At 49.6% G+C, this 14,932-nt stretch overlaps 1 protein-coding gene across 1 annotated transcript in view; it reads right to left on the bottom strand.

The window, feature by feature from the left end:
* The window catches only part of CFAP57 (cilia and flagella associated protein 57), a 68,301-nt gene that overhangs the window by 10,826 nt on the left and 42,543 nt on the right, over window positions 1-14,932 (bottom strand). Inside the window, exons 17-21 of the mRNA XM_069588730.1 lie at window positions 12,646-12,804; window positions 9,721-9,864; window positions 2,607-2,723; window positions 933-1,067; window positions 707-850 (exon numbers count right to left, since the gene is read on the bottom strand). Coding sequence (XP_069444831.1) covers window positions 707-850; window positions 933-1,067; window positions 2,607-2,723; window positions 9,721-9,864; window positions 12,646-12,804 — 699 coding nt within the window. The remainder of the gene's footprint in view (window positions 1-706; window positions 851-932; window positions 1,068-2,606; window positions 2,724-9,720; window positions 9,865-12,645; window positions 12,805-14,932) is intronic.

The following is a 14,932-nucleotide window of genomic DNA, read 5'->3' as shown; positions in this document are numbered from 1 at the left end:
GGGTAAGGCTCTCTGAAAAGCTCGAGGAAGGGTCCTGGGAGGCCTCATTAAATCAGGGGGAGGACAGCCCTTAGGGTTGGTGTGGTTGGCTCCGGACCCAAGAGAAGAGCTGGGACCTGAGGCATCAGAAAAGCCAGAGGAGGTGGGAGGCGACAGGCACGCTCCCGGGAGAGGACAAAAGATTTGGCCGTGCTCCCGGGAGAGGACTTGGCCAGCAGGGACATATGATATGGGTAGCAGACTAAAAACAGCCAAACAGAAGAAGGTGAAGCAAGAGCTGGAAACAGAAAAGAGGAGACGGAAGGGAGCGACTCGGAGAGCCAAAGTCACGTGGACACAGGTCCAGAGGAAATGGGGGTCAAGGAGAGGCCTGAGGCAGGTGCAGGAGTGCTCTGCACAAAGACGGGGGGGTGGAAGAAAGAAACAGGTGCCTGGTGAAGAGAGACGGGGCAGAGACGAATGGGCCTTGAAGTGCAGGAGTGGGCACGGAAATGCTGAGAAAGCCTCCTTAGGTGGGGCTCTGGGCTATAGTCACCGCCAGGATGAGCTCTGGGAGGTCAGAGGAGACGAGTCAAAGAAGGAAGTTTGGAGAAAGCTAGTGGCTCCCTCGGACGTTGGGGGAGCCCTGAGGACAGTGGGCTTGGAGGGGCCCTTGGCAGACTTTTTCATCTCCGATGGCTTGGTCTCCAAGGGTGTGTGTGGGTACCTGCATGATGCGGACGTAATCTGCGCGGTGCAGCTCGCTCTCCTTGACCACCTTCTTCTTGAGAGTGGCCAGGTTCCTCTCCAGGTGTTCCCGCTGACGGGCGTACTCCTGCTGCAGGTCTGAGTTCAGCCCCGCGATCTCTACCTGGCAGGGCAGAAGGGGTGAGCCACGAGGGAGGGGAGAGCCCAGAGGACAGGGGCGAGCGGGAGTGGGAGGCAGAGCTCACCATATCTGCCCGCTGCACGTACTTCTCAAAGAGAGCGCGGACCTTCTCCTTCAGCTGCCGCGGTTCCTGGATGTAGGCCACGCAGTTGTGGAGGTCCGTCTTGAACCGTTTGACCAGCGCCTCCAAGTCCCGCTCCTGTGAGCAGAGGCATTTACTTCTGGCCCTGCAGGGACTCTCCAGGGACAGGGGCTGCAGCCTCGTGGCTGCCTAAAGGGACAAGAAACACCTCATCTGGGACTCATCACTGACTGCCAGGGGCCACATGGGGCCCAGAGATCAGGAGGGGCACACAGGCCCGCAGGGGAGGCACTGAACCTCCATGCCCCTGGCCTGAATAGTTTCGCATCTTTAAGACGCTGCACACACGGATTTCTTTATTGGCTCCGGATTTCTTCCAGGACCACAGGCCTTATAAGACTAAAGGAGATGCCACTGGCCACCTACTCCTTTCAGCGCCAGGATGGAGAGCACTGATTCCCTTTTGTGGATCCCAGGCGGGGGCCTCCTTGGCCCCCTGGGAGCTCATCCAGTGTTTCTCCTTCCTGAGGGCTGCTATGAATGAGTGGGTAGGGGAGATAATGACAAAATTGGGCAGAAAGGTTCATCTGTAAACTTGGGCTCTTCCACCACAGTCTCTCAGGTATCCACCCATCGTCCCCCACCCTTGACCTAGAGAGCCTCTTCTCTCTCTTTGCTCCTAACAGCCCATTTAATCATGCTCCACAATTTTCTACCTTGCACGGTTAATTATTATGCACGTATCATAAATCACCTGTTAACCTCTTCAGTTTGGAAAGGGCAAGATCTGTGTCAGTTCACATTGATAGCTCTGCAGCTTCTAGTATTATTTAGTCCAGAGTCAAGGCTTGATGTGGGAGATGGAAAAGTTCAATCTGATTCTACCAACACTATGAGGTGCTCTATGCCAGGGGGTGAAAATGAAGTGAAAGTGAAGTTGCTCAGTCGTGTCCGACTCTTTGCGACCCTATGGACTGTAGTCTACCAGCTTCCACCGTCCATGGGATTTTCCAGGCAAGAATACTGGAATGGGTTGCCATTTCCTTCTCCAGGAGATCTTCCCGACCCAGGGATTGAACCCAGGTCTCCCGCATTGTAAGCAGACGCTTTACCGTCTGAGCCACCAGGGAGTGGGGGTGCAGCCAAGTCCTGGCCCAGGACCAGAAGACAGGGTTTCCAGCACTGGCTTCTATGTGCTAAATAGCTACGGGTTCTGGATGAAGTTTCTAATCTCATAATCTCTCTGACCTTGCTTTCCTTGTTTATTACATAGAGAGACCAGAACAGGTGACCTCTGAGGTCCCTTGAGCTTGCACTATTTTGGTAGTCAAGCCTTAACCACCTACTACAGAGGACCTCTCTGAGCATGCTCCTTCCCAGGATGCACAAGCCAGTGTTGTAAGCATCCTTATAACACTGCCTTCCACCTCCTTGATTGCTCTACCCAAAGTCATTTTATAGTCTCAGATGGATTCAGTCACATAAATTTACATGAGCCTCAAATAGGCCAGGGTTGTGAGCAAGTAAAGAATGTGAGTTAAAATGGGAATGTATCTTAGCGATGGGCTGGCTCTGTCTCTTGGAAGCCAGCTGCCCATTGCAGACAGGTGCCAGCTCTTGCATCCAAGAGCTGCCAGACACTGAAAATCCTCATACCTTCTGTCTCTCTCTGCGCATCTCCTGATCAGTGGCTCTTAATTTCTGCCACAGTTCTGTGATGTTCAGCTCTAGTTGTGTGTTCTGTTTATGGAAACGCTCCAGTTCAGCTTCCATCTATAGACAGCAGTGGAGAAAGAGTCAAGAATAAGAAAGTAAGCCACAGAAGACATACAGATGGCCAATGAGCATGGGAAAAGATGTTCAACATCACTAATTGTTCAGTTCAGTTCAGTCGCTCAGTCGTGTCCAGCTCTTTGCGACTCCATGAATTGCAGCACGCCAGACCTCCCTGTCCATCATCAACTCCCGGAGTTCACCCAAACTCTTGTCCTTCGAGTCAGTGATGCCATCCAGCCATCTCATCCTCTGTCGTCCCCTTCTCCTCCTGCCCCCAATCCCTCCCAGCATCAGAGTCTTTTCCAATGAGTCAACTCTTCGCATGAAGTGGCCAAAGTATTGGAGTTTCAGCTTTAGCATCAGTCCTTCCAAAGAACACCCAGAACTGATCACTAATTGTTAGGGAAATGCAAATCAAAACCACAATTAGATATCACCTCATGCCTGTTAGAATGCCTATTATCCAAAAGGCAAGAAACTATAAGGATTAACAAAGACATGGAGAAAAGGAACTTCTTATGCATTACTCATTGGAGTGTAAGTTGGTGCAGCCTCAATGCCACACAGTATGGGGATCCCTCAAAAATTAAGAAGTATGGACAGAAGGCCCAGCTATCCTACTTCTGGGTACTCATCCAAAAAATACCAAAACAGCAATTAGAAAAGATATGCACGCCTATGTAGCATTATTTATAACAGCCAAGATATGGAAGCAATCTAAGTGTTCATCAACAGCTGAATGGATAAAGAAGATATATATATAATATATATATACACATACATACACACACATATATATATACACGCACACAATGGAATACTATTCAGCCATAAAAAGAATGAAAATTTGCCATTTACAATAACATGGATGGACCTTTAGGGTATTATGCTAAGTGAAATAAGTCTGACAGAGGAAGACAAGTACTGTATGCGTTCATTCATCTTTGGAATATAAAAGACATGGACGCAACTTAAATGTCTATTGACAGATGAACGGATAAAGAAGAAGTGGTACATATATATAACAGAGTATTAGCATAAAAAGAATGAAATGATGTCATTTGCAGCAACATGGATGGACATAGAGATTATTATGTTAAGTGAAGTAAGTCAAATACAAATACCATATGGTATCGCTTATATGTGGAATCTAAAAAAAATGATGCAAATGAACTCACTTATAAAACAGAAATAGACTCACAGACATAAACAACTTATGGTTACCAGAGGGGATATTAAGGGTTGGGGGGGATAAATTAGGAGTTTGGGCTTAACACATAAACACCACTATATATAAAGTAGGTAAACAAGTATGTATTGTGTAGCACAGGCAATTATACGCAGTATCTTATACTGTGCTGAGCTCAGTCATGGCCAATTCTTTGTGGTGCTATGGACTGTAGCCCACCAGGCTTCACTGGCCATGGGATCTTCCAGGCAAGAATACTGGAGTGGGTAGCCTATCCCTTCTCCAGAGGATCTTCCCAACTCAGGGATCGAACCCAGGTCTTCCACATGGCAGGCAGATTCTTTACCATCTGAGCCACCAGGGAAGCCTAAGAATACTGGAGTGGGTAGCCTATCCCTTCTCCAGAGGATTTTCCTGACCCAGGAATTGAACCAGGGTTTCTTGCATTGCAGGTAGATTACCAGCTGAGCTACCAGGAAAACCCATATATGTGTGTGTGTGTGTGTGTGTGTGTGTATACACACACACACACACACACATATATAGATACACACACACACACATATATATATCACTGAATGACTTAAGTATTCACTTGAAACTAATAGAACATTGTTAATTAACTATACTTCAATTGAAAAAAGCAAAAAACAAAGTAAATGGACACGCCAAGCACAAGATACAGAAAGCAGAGTAGTGGTTACCAGAGGGGGAAGGACAGGGGGAGGGCAACATGAATAAAGGGGAGCAACTGTGTGCTGATGGGTGGAAACCAACTCTGCGTGCTGTAGCGCATACTGAAGTAGAGACATAGTGTTGTAACATGAAACTTACATGCCATTACAAACCAATGGTGCCTCCACGAGGAAAGTAAGAGAATGAAAATTATGTTTGAGAACTGAAGTCTTTCAGTGGGAGTATTTCCCCTAATACCAGGGCACCTCCCTTCTAGTTCCCCCTTTGGAACAAACCTTTCCTTTTATTCCTGGCCATCCTCGAAGCCCCCGAGCCCCTTGGCTGATATGGTAGCCCAGATCACGTGTTTCTATAGCCAGGCCCTGAATTTTTTCCCCTTAGTGTCTCTGTTCCTTCAACCTTCTTTTCTTGAATTCCTCATAAATTGATGACTCCTGACTACTGGAACCTGGAGCCTGAGGCAAGGTTCTGTGGACAAGCCTCTTCCTTGTCTACTCTGTGAAGTTGTGTGAGTGAATCTTGACTCTTTGGGGCCACAAGTCAGCAGGGCCGACTGTAAAGCAGAAAGTTTTGACGGGACCAGCATGTAGGCGTCCCCAGTCTAAAGCATCAAACAGGAAAGAGGAGGCTGAGAAGGGACCTTTGCCTCATCATTCTGTTGAAAAGTTCTTGAAAAGTTCAACTCAAGACTGTCATATTTTCAAAAGAAAAAGAAGCTATCCGCGTGCTTCTGAAAGACTATTCACTGTTGCGTTGCTATTAAGCAAAGACTGGTGAGTGACAATCAGACCTTCTAATTAGGAGGAGACCAGCTGTAGGTGAGCGCTTCACGGATTTAATTCCTGCCAAAAGCAAAGGAGTGCAGTCTGATTGACAGGCCAAATCTGGTGGACGTGAGCATTCCTGTCGGAGAAGGAAATGGCAACCCACTCCAGTATTCTTGCCTGGAGAATCCTGTGGACAGAGGAGCCTGGAGGGCTGCTGTCCATAGGGTTGCACAGAGTCGGACACGACTGAAGCAACTTAGCAGCAGCAGCAGCATTCCTGTTATTAGAGAGGTTTGCTGACTATTATTTTTGGAGGGGGGAGGTTGAGGGAGTTTACAGGGTCTTTTCATGACTGGATGGAGGAGCCCCTTTACTCTAACCCAGGCCCTTTGGTCAGATTTCAAGCTCCCCAGTCATGTTCTAGAGTACCAGCAAGCCCTAAGGAGCCACATCCTGGACAGGGAGGGGCAACGTTTAGAAGAATGTCAGCCTAATTACTGGAAGCATTTTGTATGGACAGAGGAGCCCTTTGACCCAATGCCTGGCATAAAGGTGGCACTCAGTAAATATTCATGTGAATGAATGAATGCATTGCAGATGTAGAAGGGCAAAGGGGAGCCAAGGGAGGGAGGCCTGAAACAACCTGCCTCTGGAAGAAGAATGATAAGATAAACATGCAATGTTTGCAGAGCTCTGTGGAGCCGCCTCGTAGAGGACACACAGCAAGTGTGGTTATTTGCACAGCTAACCAAAGAATGTATCTGTTAGAAAGGACTGGCCAGCTGTCAAAGGCATACGGACCTGATTGAGAGGCAGTTTCTGTCTTCAAGAAGCCCTGGGTCTAGGGCGATTAGCAGGAAGTCAATGAGAAGTTCAGGTGGAACAGGATAAACATCGTCCGCGGTGAGGATAGAAAGAGCCCTGTGCGTGCACAGCGGAGGGTTGGGGGTGGCCCCCAGGGAAGGGATGCTCAGTCGGGTTTTGTAGGAGGAATAGGGTTTAGAGGGCAAGTTGGGAAGGAGAATGTCAGGCAGGGAGAACAGCCGTGCACAGAAAGGACCAGAAGTGTGGGAGTCTGGTGCCTCTCTGTAGGCTGTGAGTGGTTCAGCCACCCTTGGACCTTGGAAGGGGTGCATGTGGGGAAGGGGGAGAGGGGGCTGGACAGATCAGCTGAGCTGGGTCATCCAGGACTCTAGGGCTGAGGCTCGAATGGTGAGAGGCTCAGACTCTATCTTGGCCAGAAGTTTAAATTGGTCAGAAGCGTGGCCTTTATCCTGAGAGTTCAGGGAGCCGCTGACAGGTCTCACCCAAGGTGTGGCATGAGCTGACGTGCACCTTAGAAGGTCTGATGGCGACAGCAAGACTGGAACCAGGCAGCCAGTCAGGAGGCCGCCACTGTGGCCCAGGCGAGAGGATGCTGCCCCAGACCAAGGAGATGGCCACTGCAGGAGCGAAAGGGGACACTTCCTGGTGGGCCAGTGGTTAAGAATCTGCCCTGCAATGCAAGGGACATGCGTTCAATCCCTAGTCAAGGAACTAAGATCCCACGTGCCTCGGGGCAACTAAGCCCATATGCTGCAACTACTGAGCCTACACCCTGCACCTGAGACCCGACATAACTAAATAGGTAATACTTTTTAAAAAGAGAGAGAGAAAGGGGCTTCTCCAAGGTCTATCTGAATGCCTGTAGCTGGCTGTGCCTCTTTCTCTACAATCTTAAAGTCAGCAATGGCAGATTAGGTTAGAAAGGAAGTGATATGAGCAAAGCCTCAAACCACACTGAGAAAAAAAAAATCTAGTTCACAGAAAAATTGTGAAATATGTTAAATTTGAGTCACCGGCTGGACAGCCAGGAGACTAGCCGGTATAGCGGAGCAAGTGTCCTGTTCCTGGTGGGGGAATTTCCATCTCCTTGTCATGTGTTACTCATCCAGTTCAGAGATTCTCAGTGGGGTGGGGCGCTGGGGAGAGGCAGCTTGTCTCCTCAGGGGGGACACATGGCAAAACATCTAGAGACATTTTTGGTGTCACATTGCGGGGGGGGGGGTGGTGGGTTGCTACTGGTATCTAGCTGCTAAATATCCTACAAGGCACAGGATAGCCCCCCTCCCCCCCCAACAAAGACTTATCCACCCCAGAGTGTAAAAAAACCCCTGCACTAGATGAAGAAATAAAAACGTATGAAGGAAAATAAGGTTCTGGAAACTCCTGCCCTAGGAAGGAGATAGTCATGACTCATCAAAGAGAAGCTGGAAAAGCATTTGGGGTGGAGAGGGGCTAGTATTCCCCTTCCATGCACAGGTCTCACCTCTACAAAGGCACCAAGGACTTGCAGCTTCCTTCTTGTAGGGAAAGGAACTTCCAGGGAGGGATGCAGCAGGTGGGCCAAAGGTGTCTGACCCCCAGATGGAAGCCCCTGGGTCATGGGCCCCTGGGGAAGGAACTGGGCCCAGACAGCAGCCCTGGCTGAGACTGGCACCTGCAGTGGGGCTGGAGGGGTCCTGTTTGACTCATTCCCAAAGTGAGGGGGGCATATTCCCTGCTGAGGATCAAAGTCATGGTTGGTCCAGGTACTGAAGGGAAAGTGAATAATCTTTCAGGTGTGTGGCAGTGGAAGACGACAACCTGAAATGCACTTAGCAAATGTCAGATGAAGTGGGGGGAGAAGGGAGGCAGTGATGGTCTGGGGCCTGCGGCACATTGACCTTCCAGGCAGGTGGGGCCCCTGCTCCTTCTTATCCTCTCAGGCTGCCATTCTTGGGCCCTGAGGTCATCCAAGAGTGGCAGGAGGCCACCAGGAAGCTGCTCTGTGGCCAGCTGGGAACACTCTTCCTTATCCCAGAGGCCAGGGAGAAAGTCATCATCACAAGGACAAGTCCTCTGCGGATGCATCTGCCCTGGACCGATCGCACCATCTGGCCTCTTTTCTGGACCTCCTGGAGAAAAGGCTTTGCTTTCCTCCACAACAGCTATTGTGGAGCCAGTTCTAATGGGGCTGTCGGTACATCCTATACCTTTTACGTTTAGCTTTGCTCAGCACAGTTAGAGAAGATGGAGGGGGAGAAGGAGGCTGTTTTGGATAGGATGGTCAGGGAAGGCCTCCTTGAAGAGGGGACACAGGAGCTCAGATGCGAAAAAACTCAAAGCAGCCAGTTAGGTGATGGTCATTCTGAGAGCCTTCCGGGCAGGGGGAACAGACCTGCAAAGGTCCCAGATGGGGAAAGCATGGCTCGTCCGCGGAACCACCAGAAAGCCTGCAGGCTAGAGCTGGAGAAGGAGCCTGGAGATACGGCTGGAGGGGCAGGTAGAGAGGGAATCACACGGGGCCTCGGGGCCTCGGCAGAGTCTGAATTTTATTCTAGGTGGGTCGGGATACCACTGGGAGTTTGCTGTGGCCTTGATGCAGGGACCAGACTGGAGGCTGGGGTCAAGTCCGGAAGAGAGAGGAAGGAGGTGTGGACTGGAGTGGTGGGTGGCAGCAGAGGGCAAGGAGGGTTGGATCTGAAATATCATTTGGAGATCAATCAGACAGGCATCAGTGATTTGGATATGGGGGTTAACAAGGGAAGACCTTAGAAAGCGCCCAGACCTTAAGCACCTCGGTGTGGGTCTTGGTGCCACTGACTGAGAAATGGGGGAACTGGACAAGGGGGATGTTGGGAGTTTAGTTTCAGATCAACCATGGACCCCAGTCAGCTGCTCTCTGCCCAGCACAGGCAGGCTTCCAGGGAAACCCCGCCTTAATAAGGAAAGGCAGCGGGCCGAAGGGGAGCACTTGTACCCCACTGGACTCTCAGAAGCCCTCTCTTTTCTCTGCCTTCATCCTGTTTGTTTCCCAGAACACACACTTCATTTTGCCATTCTCTTGCTCAAGAGGCTCTGAGGATTTCCTGCTCCTTATCAGATGAAGTCCAAACACTGCCGCCTCACGTAGGGCCCCCACCAACACGTTTAGTCCAAGAAAAAAATGTCGAATCCAGAGGGATGTACTTTCTGGTGGACAAGCTGGTGGCTGAGTAGACATCGCCCCCTGGTGGCTGAAGCCTCAACGGCTGCGGTTTCCCTTTGAGGGCCGAGAACGTGGGCGCAGCCAGGAGTCGGGGGAGGAGCAGGGTTAAATCCCACCCAAGGGGCCGGGGGAAGCCAAATCTCAAAGCATTTTGCTTCTGCACCACTGGACCCCTCCTCAGGCCTTCCCTTTGACTTCCTGTGCGGAGTGGAGGCTGGTGTGGACCTTGGGAGCAGAGACAGGCTGTGAGGAGAGCTTGCTTTCACCCCCGCAACCCCCACCCCAGCCAGGAATGGTCGGGACAAAGGCCAGGGTGTCCAGATGGCCTCTCACCTCTTGAATCTGTTCCTTCATCACCTTGATCTCATTCTCTCGAGGTTCTATTTGCTTCTTCAGCTCCTTTATTTTGTAGTCGAGCACAAACTTGAATTTCTCTAGTTCCTGATTTTTCTTTTTCAGATCATAGATTCGCTTCTCCTGTGGGTGAGAGCAGGGAGGCGTGAAACAGCTATCCGGAGGCTCTGGTATGGAATCCCTTTAGGCACAGCACACAAATCCCGTGATCTCCTGAGGGGACACAAATGGGGGCTCCCCCACCAGGGGCACCGCCGACTCCCCAGCTTCTGTGCCAGACTTCAGTCATTCACTCACCCATCCGGACAGGTTGCGGCCGACTGCGTGGAAGAAAGCCCACCTGGACAGCACCTCTCAGCCCAGACGTTCTTCTACAATACGACCTTACGCTGCTACATCAGGAGGCAGGGTCTAATCCCTTCCCTCTGCATCTGGCTAATTTGTGGTCTGCTTGTAACCCAAAGAACGCAGCTCGAGTGATGCAGTGTGGCTTCCCAGGCTATCTCGGAGGAGACCAAGTGGCTTCCACCTGGTTCTCTTGAAACACGTGCTCTGGGGGAGGCCACCTGTTATTGCCAAAAGTCCCACCACTCTGAGACCTGTAGGCTGGAGAGCTGCTCTGTCAACAGTCCCAGCTAAGCCCAGCATTCCAGCCATGCTGGCCAAGCGGCTGGAGAGGGGGCTGAAGAAGCCACACTGGCTGTTGGTCTTCAAGCCCACCGCTGCTGGAGTCACCCAACTGAGGTCCCACTAGGACCCAGACATCGAGGACAAGGCAAGCCATCCCATGGTACCCTGTCCAGATTCTAGAGCTACCAAGTCTGCAAGCATAATAAAACAGTGGTTTTTCACCACTGAGTCTTGGGGCAAGGCAATGACACCTGGAGTGTAGACCTATCTGTTATTTATTGAACAGAGATCTTTTGCCGAGGTTACAAATTCCAAATAGAAACATGCCATAGTCCCCACCCTTAACAGGGAACGCACTAGCTGGGAAAGCAGATGTGCCAACAAGTATAAACCCACACGGTGACAGGTGTCGTAGGAGAGGCTGGCACACAGAAGGCATGGTGTGTACCGAGGGTGCCGAGAACTTGCATGAGTTAGGGTGGTGGTAGATGGGGGCACTGAGAAATGGGGCTGGAGGGGAAGCGGGGAGGAAGGCAAGGGTCTAAACAGTTGAGAATTTATCCAGGAGGCCAGGAGCTGGTTAGCTATAGCCCTCAGGTCAAACCTGACCTTCTGCCTATTTTCATAAAGTTTTATTGGAACATAGCCAAGCCCATTCATTGATGTCTTGTCTACGACTGATTTTATGCTACTGGAGCGGAACTGAGCAACTGTGGCAGAGAGACCACACTGCCAGCAAAGTCAAAAATATTTACTACCTTGCCCTTCACAGGAAACAAAAAGGTTGCTGACCCTTGCCGCATGCAGTTGAGAGCTGCGAAAGAATTTAAAGTGGGAGACTGAAATGATTACAGTGTGGAGGCAGGGAGCCTGGATGGGAAGTAGGGTGGAAGGCTGTTAGACCCGTTAGGCTGGTGCCGTTTTCTAGAGGTCTTAACCTCTTTCTTGTCAAACCCCTCTTTAAGTGGGGGGGGGGCACAAAAAATCAGTAGATTGGGGTTAATAGAGACACCCTACTCTATGTAAAATAGCTAACTAACAACTGAGCGAACTCACTTTCACTTTTCACTTTCATGCATTGGAGAAGGAAATGGCAACCCACTCCAGTGTTCTTGCCTGGAGAATCCCAGGGATGGAGGAGCCTGGGGGGCTGCTGACTATGGGGTCGCACGGAGTCGGACACGACTGAAGCAACTTAGCAGCAGCAGCAGCAGCAGCAAGGACCTACTTACAGCACAGGGAACTTTACTCAATACTCTGTAATGACCTGTATGTGAAAAGACTCTAAAAAGGAGTGGATATGCGCATATGGATAACTGATTCACTTTGCTGTGCACATGGAACTAACACAACGTTGAACATCAACTATACACCAACAAAAATGAATTAAAAAAACACTCTAAGAATCTGCAGAGAGCTTTGGCTCCTACCTAAAAAAATGCCCAGATATAAACGCAAATGCTCACTTGCAGAAATGACATGCAGGCACTATCTCATTTTGTCTTTGTCAGACCCCCTGAGCACCCCATTCACAGGTGAGAAAACAAGCCTTGGGTCAGTTGCCTTAAGCTGCCATGTGGCCAGTGGAAAAGGCTGCCCGGGAACCTAGCTCACTAGGCAGAAACCCAGGTTCTCAACCACCTGGGAGTTGCATCCAAATAAGGCAAGGGCAGAGGGGATGAGAGGAGGGTGAGGAGCCTGGATTTGCTCAGGAGGAGGAGATGAGATGTTGGATATGGAGGTGGTGTACCTCACAACAGGTGAGGTGTCTGTCTTACTGTTTTGTGAGAAAGTTATTCAGAAAAGTGATTTCACTTTCTGCAGTCCCCAGTGGTTACAGGGCTCACCGCAGGGGGGTTCCCTTCTGATTAGGGGGACCACACGGGCAATGTGGTGGGTGAGCTGTCCCCAGTCCATGGGATGGTCACCCTGGGATGCCTGGCACAGAGGTGAGCCGGGGCCTGGCAGTCAGCACTCAGGTTCTTACCGCAGGTCTGTCACCTATAAACTGTTGCGACCCTGGGTGAGACCCTTAGCCCTGGGAACCAGTTTCCTGAGCTATATAACTGGGTTGCTCACGGTCCCTGGCGTTTTGGGGGGAACTGAATGGGATGAATTGACAGCACTTAGCCCCGTGCCACGCACACAGTAGGCACTTCACTGACAGCTCATCCCCCATTGAGGTCAAAACGCAAGGAGTCTGTCTAGAGCTTTGTCCTCATGGCCTGGGTCCAGCTAGGATGGAGCTGGGGGGGACGGAGGATGCGCCTTTACCTTATCTTGAATCGTCTCGTCTCTCTCCTGGATCTCCCGCTTGAGGCCCATGATGTCCTTCTCCAGGGACTTGATGACTCCTTGCAGCTTCACCTGCTCCCCCTTCAGGAGCTCGATGTCGTTGGTTCGCTCTTCAATCTCCTTCTGCAGGCTGCTGAACTAGGGGAACAAACGGCAACAGCAGAGAACACCGGAGCCTGTGAACTCACCTCCATCCCTCCCCGCTGCCTGTAGATTTTCAGGAGCTCCTCATCGGAATGTGGGACTGTCAGGAATTTCCCAGGCCAAGTGGGCAATGTGGCCTTCTGTGCAAGTAGATCCAGTCCCATCCCTTATGCAAGGGAGGAATATCTGCCGTTAGAGCCTCCAGAGACCAGCTCCCCCAGCGGATCCAGAGTTTTCCATGACTGCACTGGTTGGGCTCCATGCTCCATCAAGGTCACCAATGAGTGACCTAAGTGATGAGCCATCTTAGTCATGTCCAGGAAGGGAAGGCATGACTGCCCCTGGATTGACTAGTAGTGTGATTTCTAATAGGAAAGAATGTGAACTGGCTTTGCATTTGGCTTCTTTCGAACTGTGGTGCTGGAGAAGACTTTTGAGAGTCCCTTGGACTGCGAGGAGATCAAAGTAGTCAATCCTAAAGAAAGTCAACTGTGAATATTCATTGGAAGGATTGATGCTGAAGCTGAAGCTCCAATACTTTGGCCACCCGATGCAAAGAGCTGACTCACTGCAAAAGACCCTGATGATGGGAAAGACTGAGGGCAGAAGAAGGGGATGACAGAGGATGAGATGGTTGGATGGCATCACCAACTCAATGGACATGAGTTTGAGCAAATTCTGGGAGATAGTGAAGGACAGGGAAGCCTGGCATGCTGCAGTCCATGGGGTCTAAAAGAGTCAGACATGATTGAGCAACTGAACAACAACAAAGGCTAAATGTTTAGGGGGAGGAATTGGCAATTCTATTGTGATCCACACAGTCAAAGGCTTTGGCATAGTCAATAAAGCAGAAATAGATGTTCTTCTGGAACTCTCTTGCTTTTTTGATGATCTAGCGAATGTTGGCAATTTGATCTCTGGTTCCTCTGCCTTTTCTAAATCCAGCTTGAACATCTGGAAGTTCACGGTTCATGTATTGCTGAAGCCTGGCTTGGAGAATTTTGAGCATTACCTTACTAGCCTGTGGGATGAGTGCAATTGTGCAGTAATTTGAGCATTCTTTGGCACTGCTTTTGTTTGGGATTGGAATGAAAACTGACTTTTTCCAGTCCTGTGGCCACTGCTGAGTTTTCCAAATTTGCTGGCATATTGAGTGCAGCACTTTCACAGCATCATCTTTCAGGATTTGACATAGCTCAACTGGAATTCTATCACCTTCACTAGCTTTGTTTGTAGTGATGCTTTCTAAGGCCCACTTGACTTCACATTCCAGGATGCCTGGCTCTAGGTGAGTGATCATACCATCATAATTATCTTGGTCGTGAAGATCTCTTTTGTACAGTTCTTCTGTGTATTCTTGCCACCTCTTCTTAATATCTTCTGCTTCTGTTAGGTCCATACCATTTCTGTCCTTTATCAAGCCCATCTTTGCATGAAATGTTCCCTTCGTATCTCTAATTTTCTTGAAGAGATCTCTAGTCTTTCCCATTCTGTTCTTTTCCTCTATTTCTTTGCACTGATCGCTGAGGAAGGCTTTCTTATCTCTTCTTGCTATTCTTTGGAACTCTGCATTCAGATGCTTATATGTTTCTTTTTCTCCTTTGCTTTTTACTTATCTTCTTTTCACAGCTATTTGTAAGGCCTCCTCAGACAGCCATTTTGCTTTTTTGCATTTCTTTTCCATGGGGATGGTCTTGATCCCTGTCTCCTGTACAATGTCACGAACCTCAGTCCCTACTTCATCAGGTACTCTATCTATCAGATCTAGACCCTTAAATCTATTTCTCACTTCCACTGTATAATCATAAGGGATTTGATTTAGGTCATACCTGAATGGTCTAGCGGTTTTCCCTACTTTCTTCAATTTAAGTCTGTGGAAAATTTTTCAAGAGATGGGAATACCAGACCACTTGACCTGCCTCTTGAGAAATCTGTATGCAGGTCAGGAAGCAACAGTTAGAACTGGACATGGAACAACAGACTCGTTCCAAACAGGAAAAGGAGTACGTCAAGGCTGTATATTGTCACCCTGCTTATTTAACTTCTATGCAGAGTACATCATGAGAAACGCTGGGCTGGAAGAAGCACAAACTGGAATCAAGATTGCCGGGAGAAACATCAA

Source organism: Ovis canadensis, chromosome 1 (genome assembly GCF_042477335.2).
Source record: "Ovis canadensis isolate MfBH-ARS-UI-01 breed Bighorn chromosome 1, ARS-UI_OviCan_v2, whole genome shotgun sequence".
NCBI classification, from domain to species: Eukaryota; Metazoa; Chordata; class Mammalia; order Artiodactyla; family Bovidae; genus Ovis; species Ovis canadensis.
The sequence above is the reverse complement of the archived record's forward strand: the minus strand, read 5'-3'. Positions and strand labels throughout refer to the sequence as shown.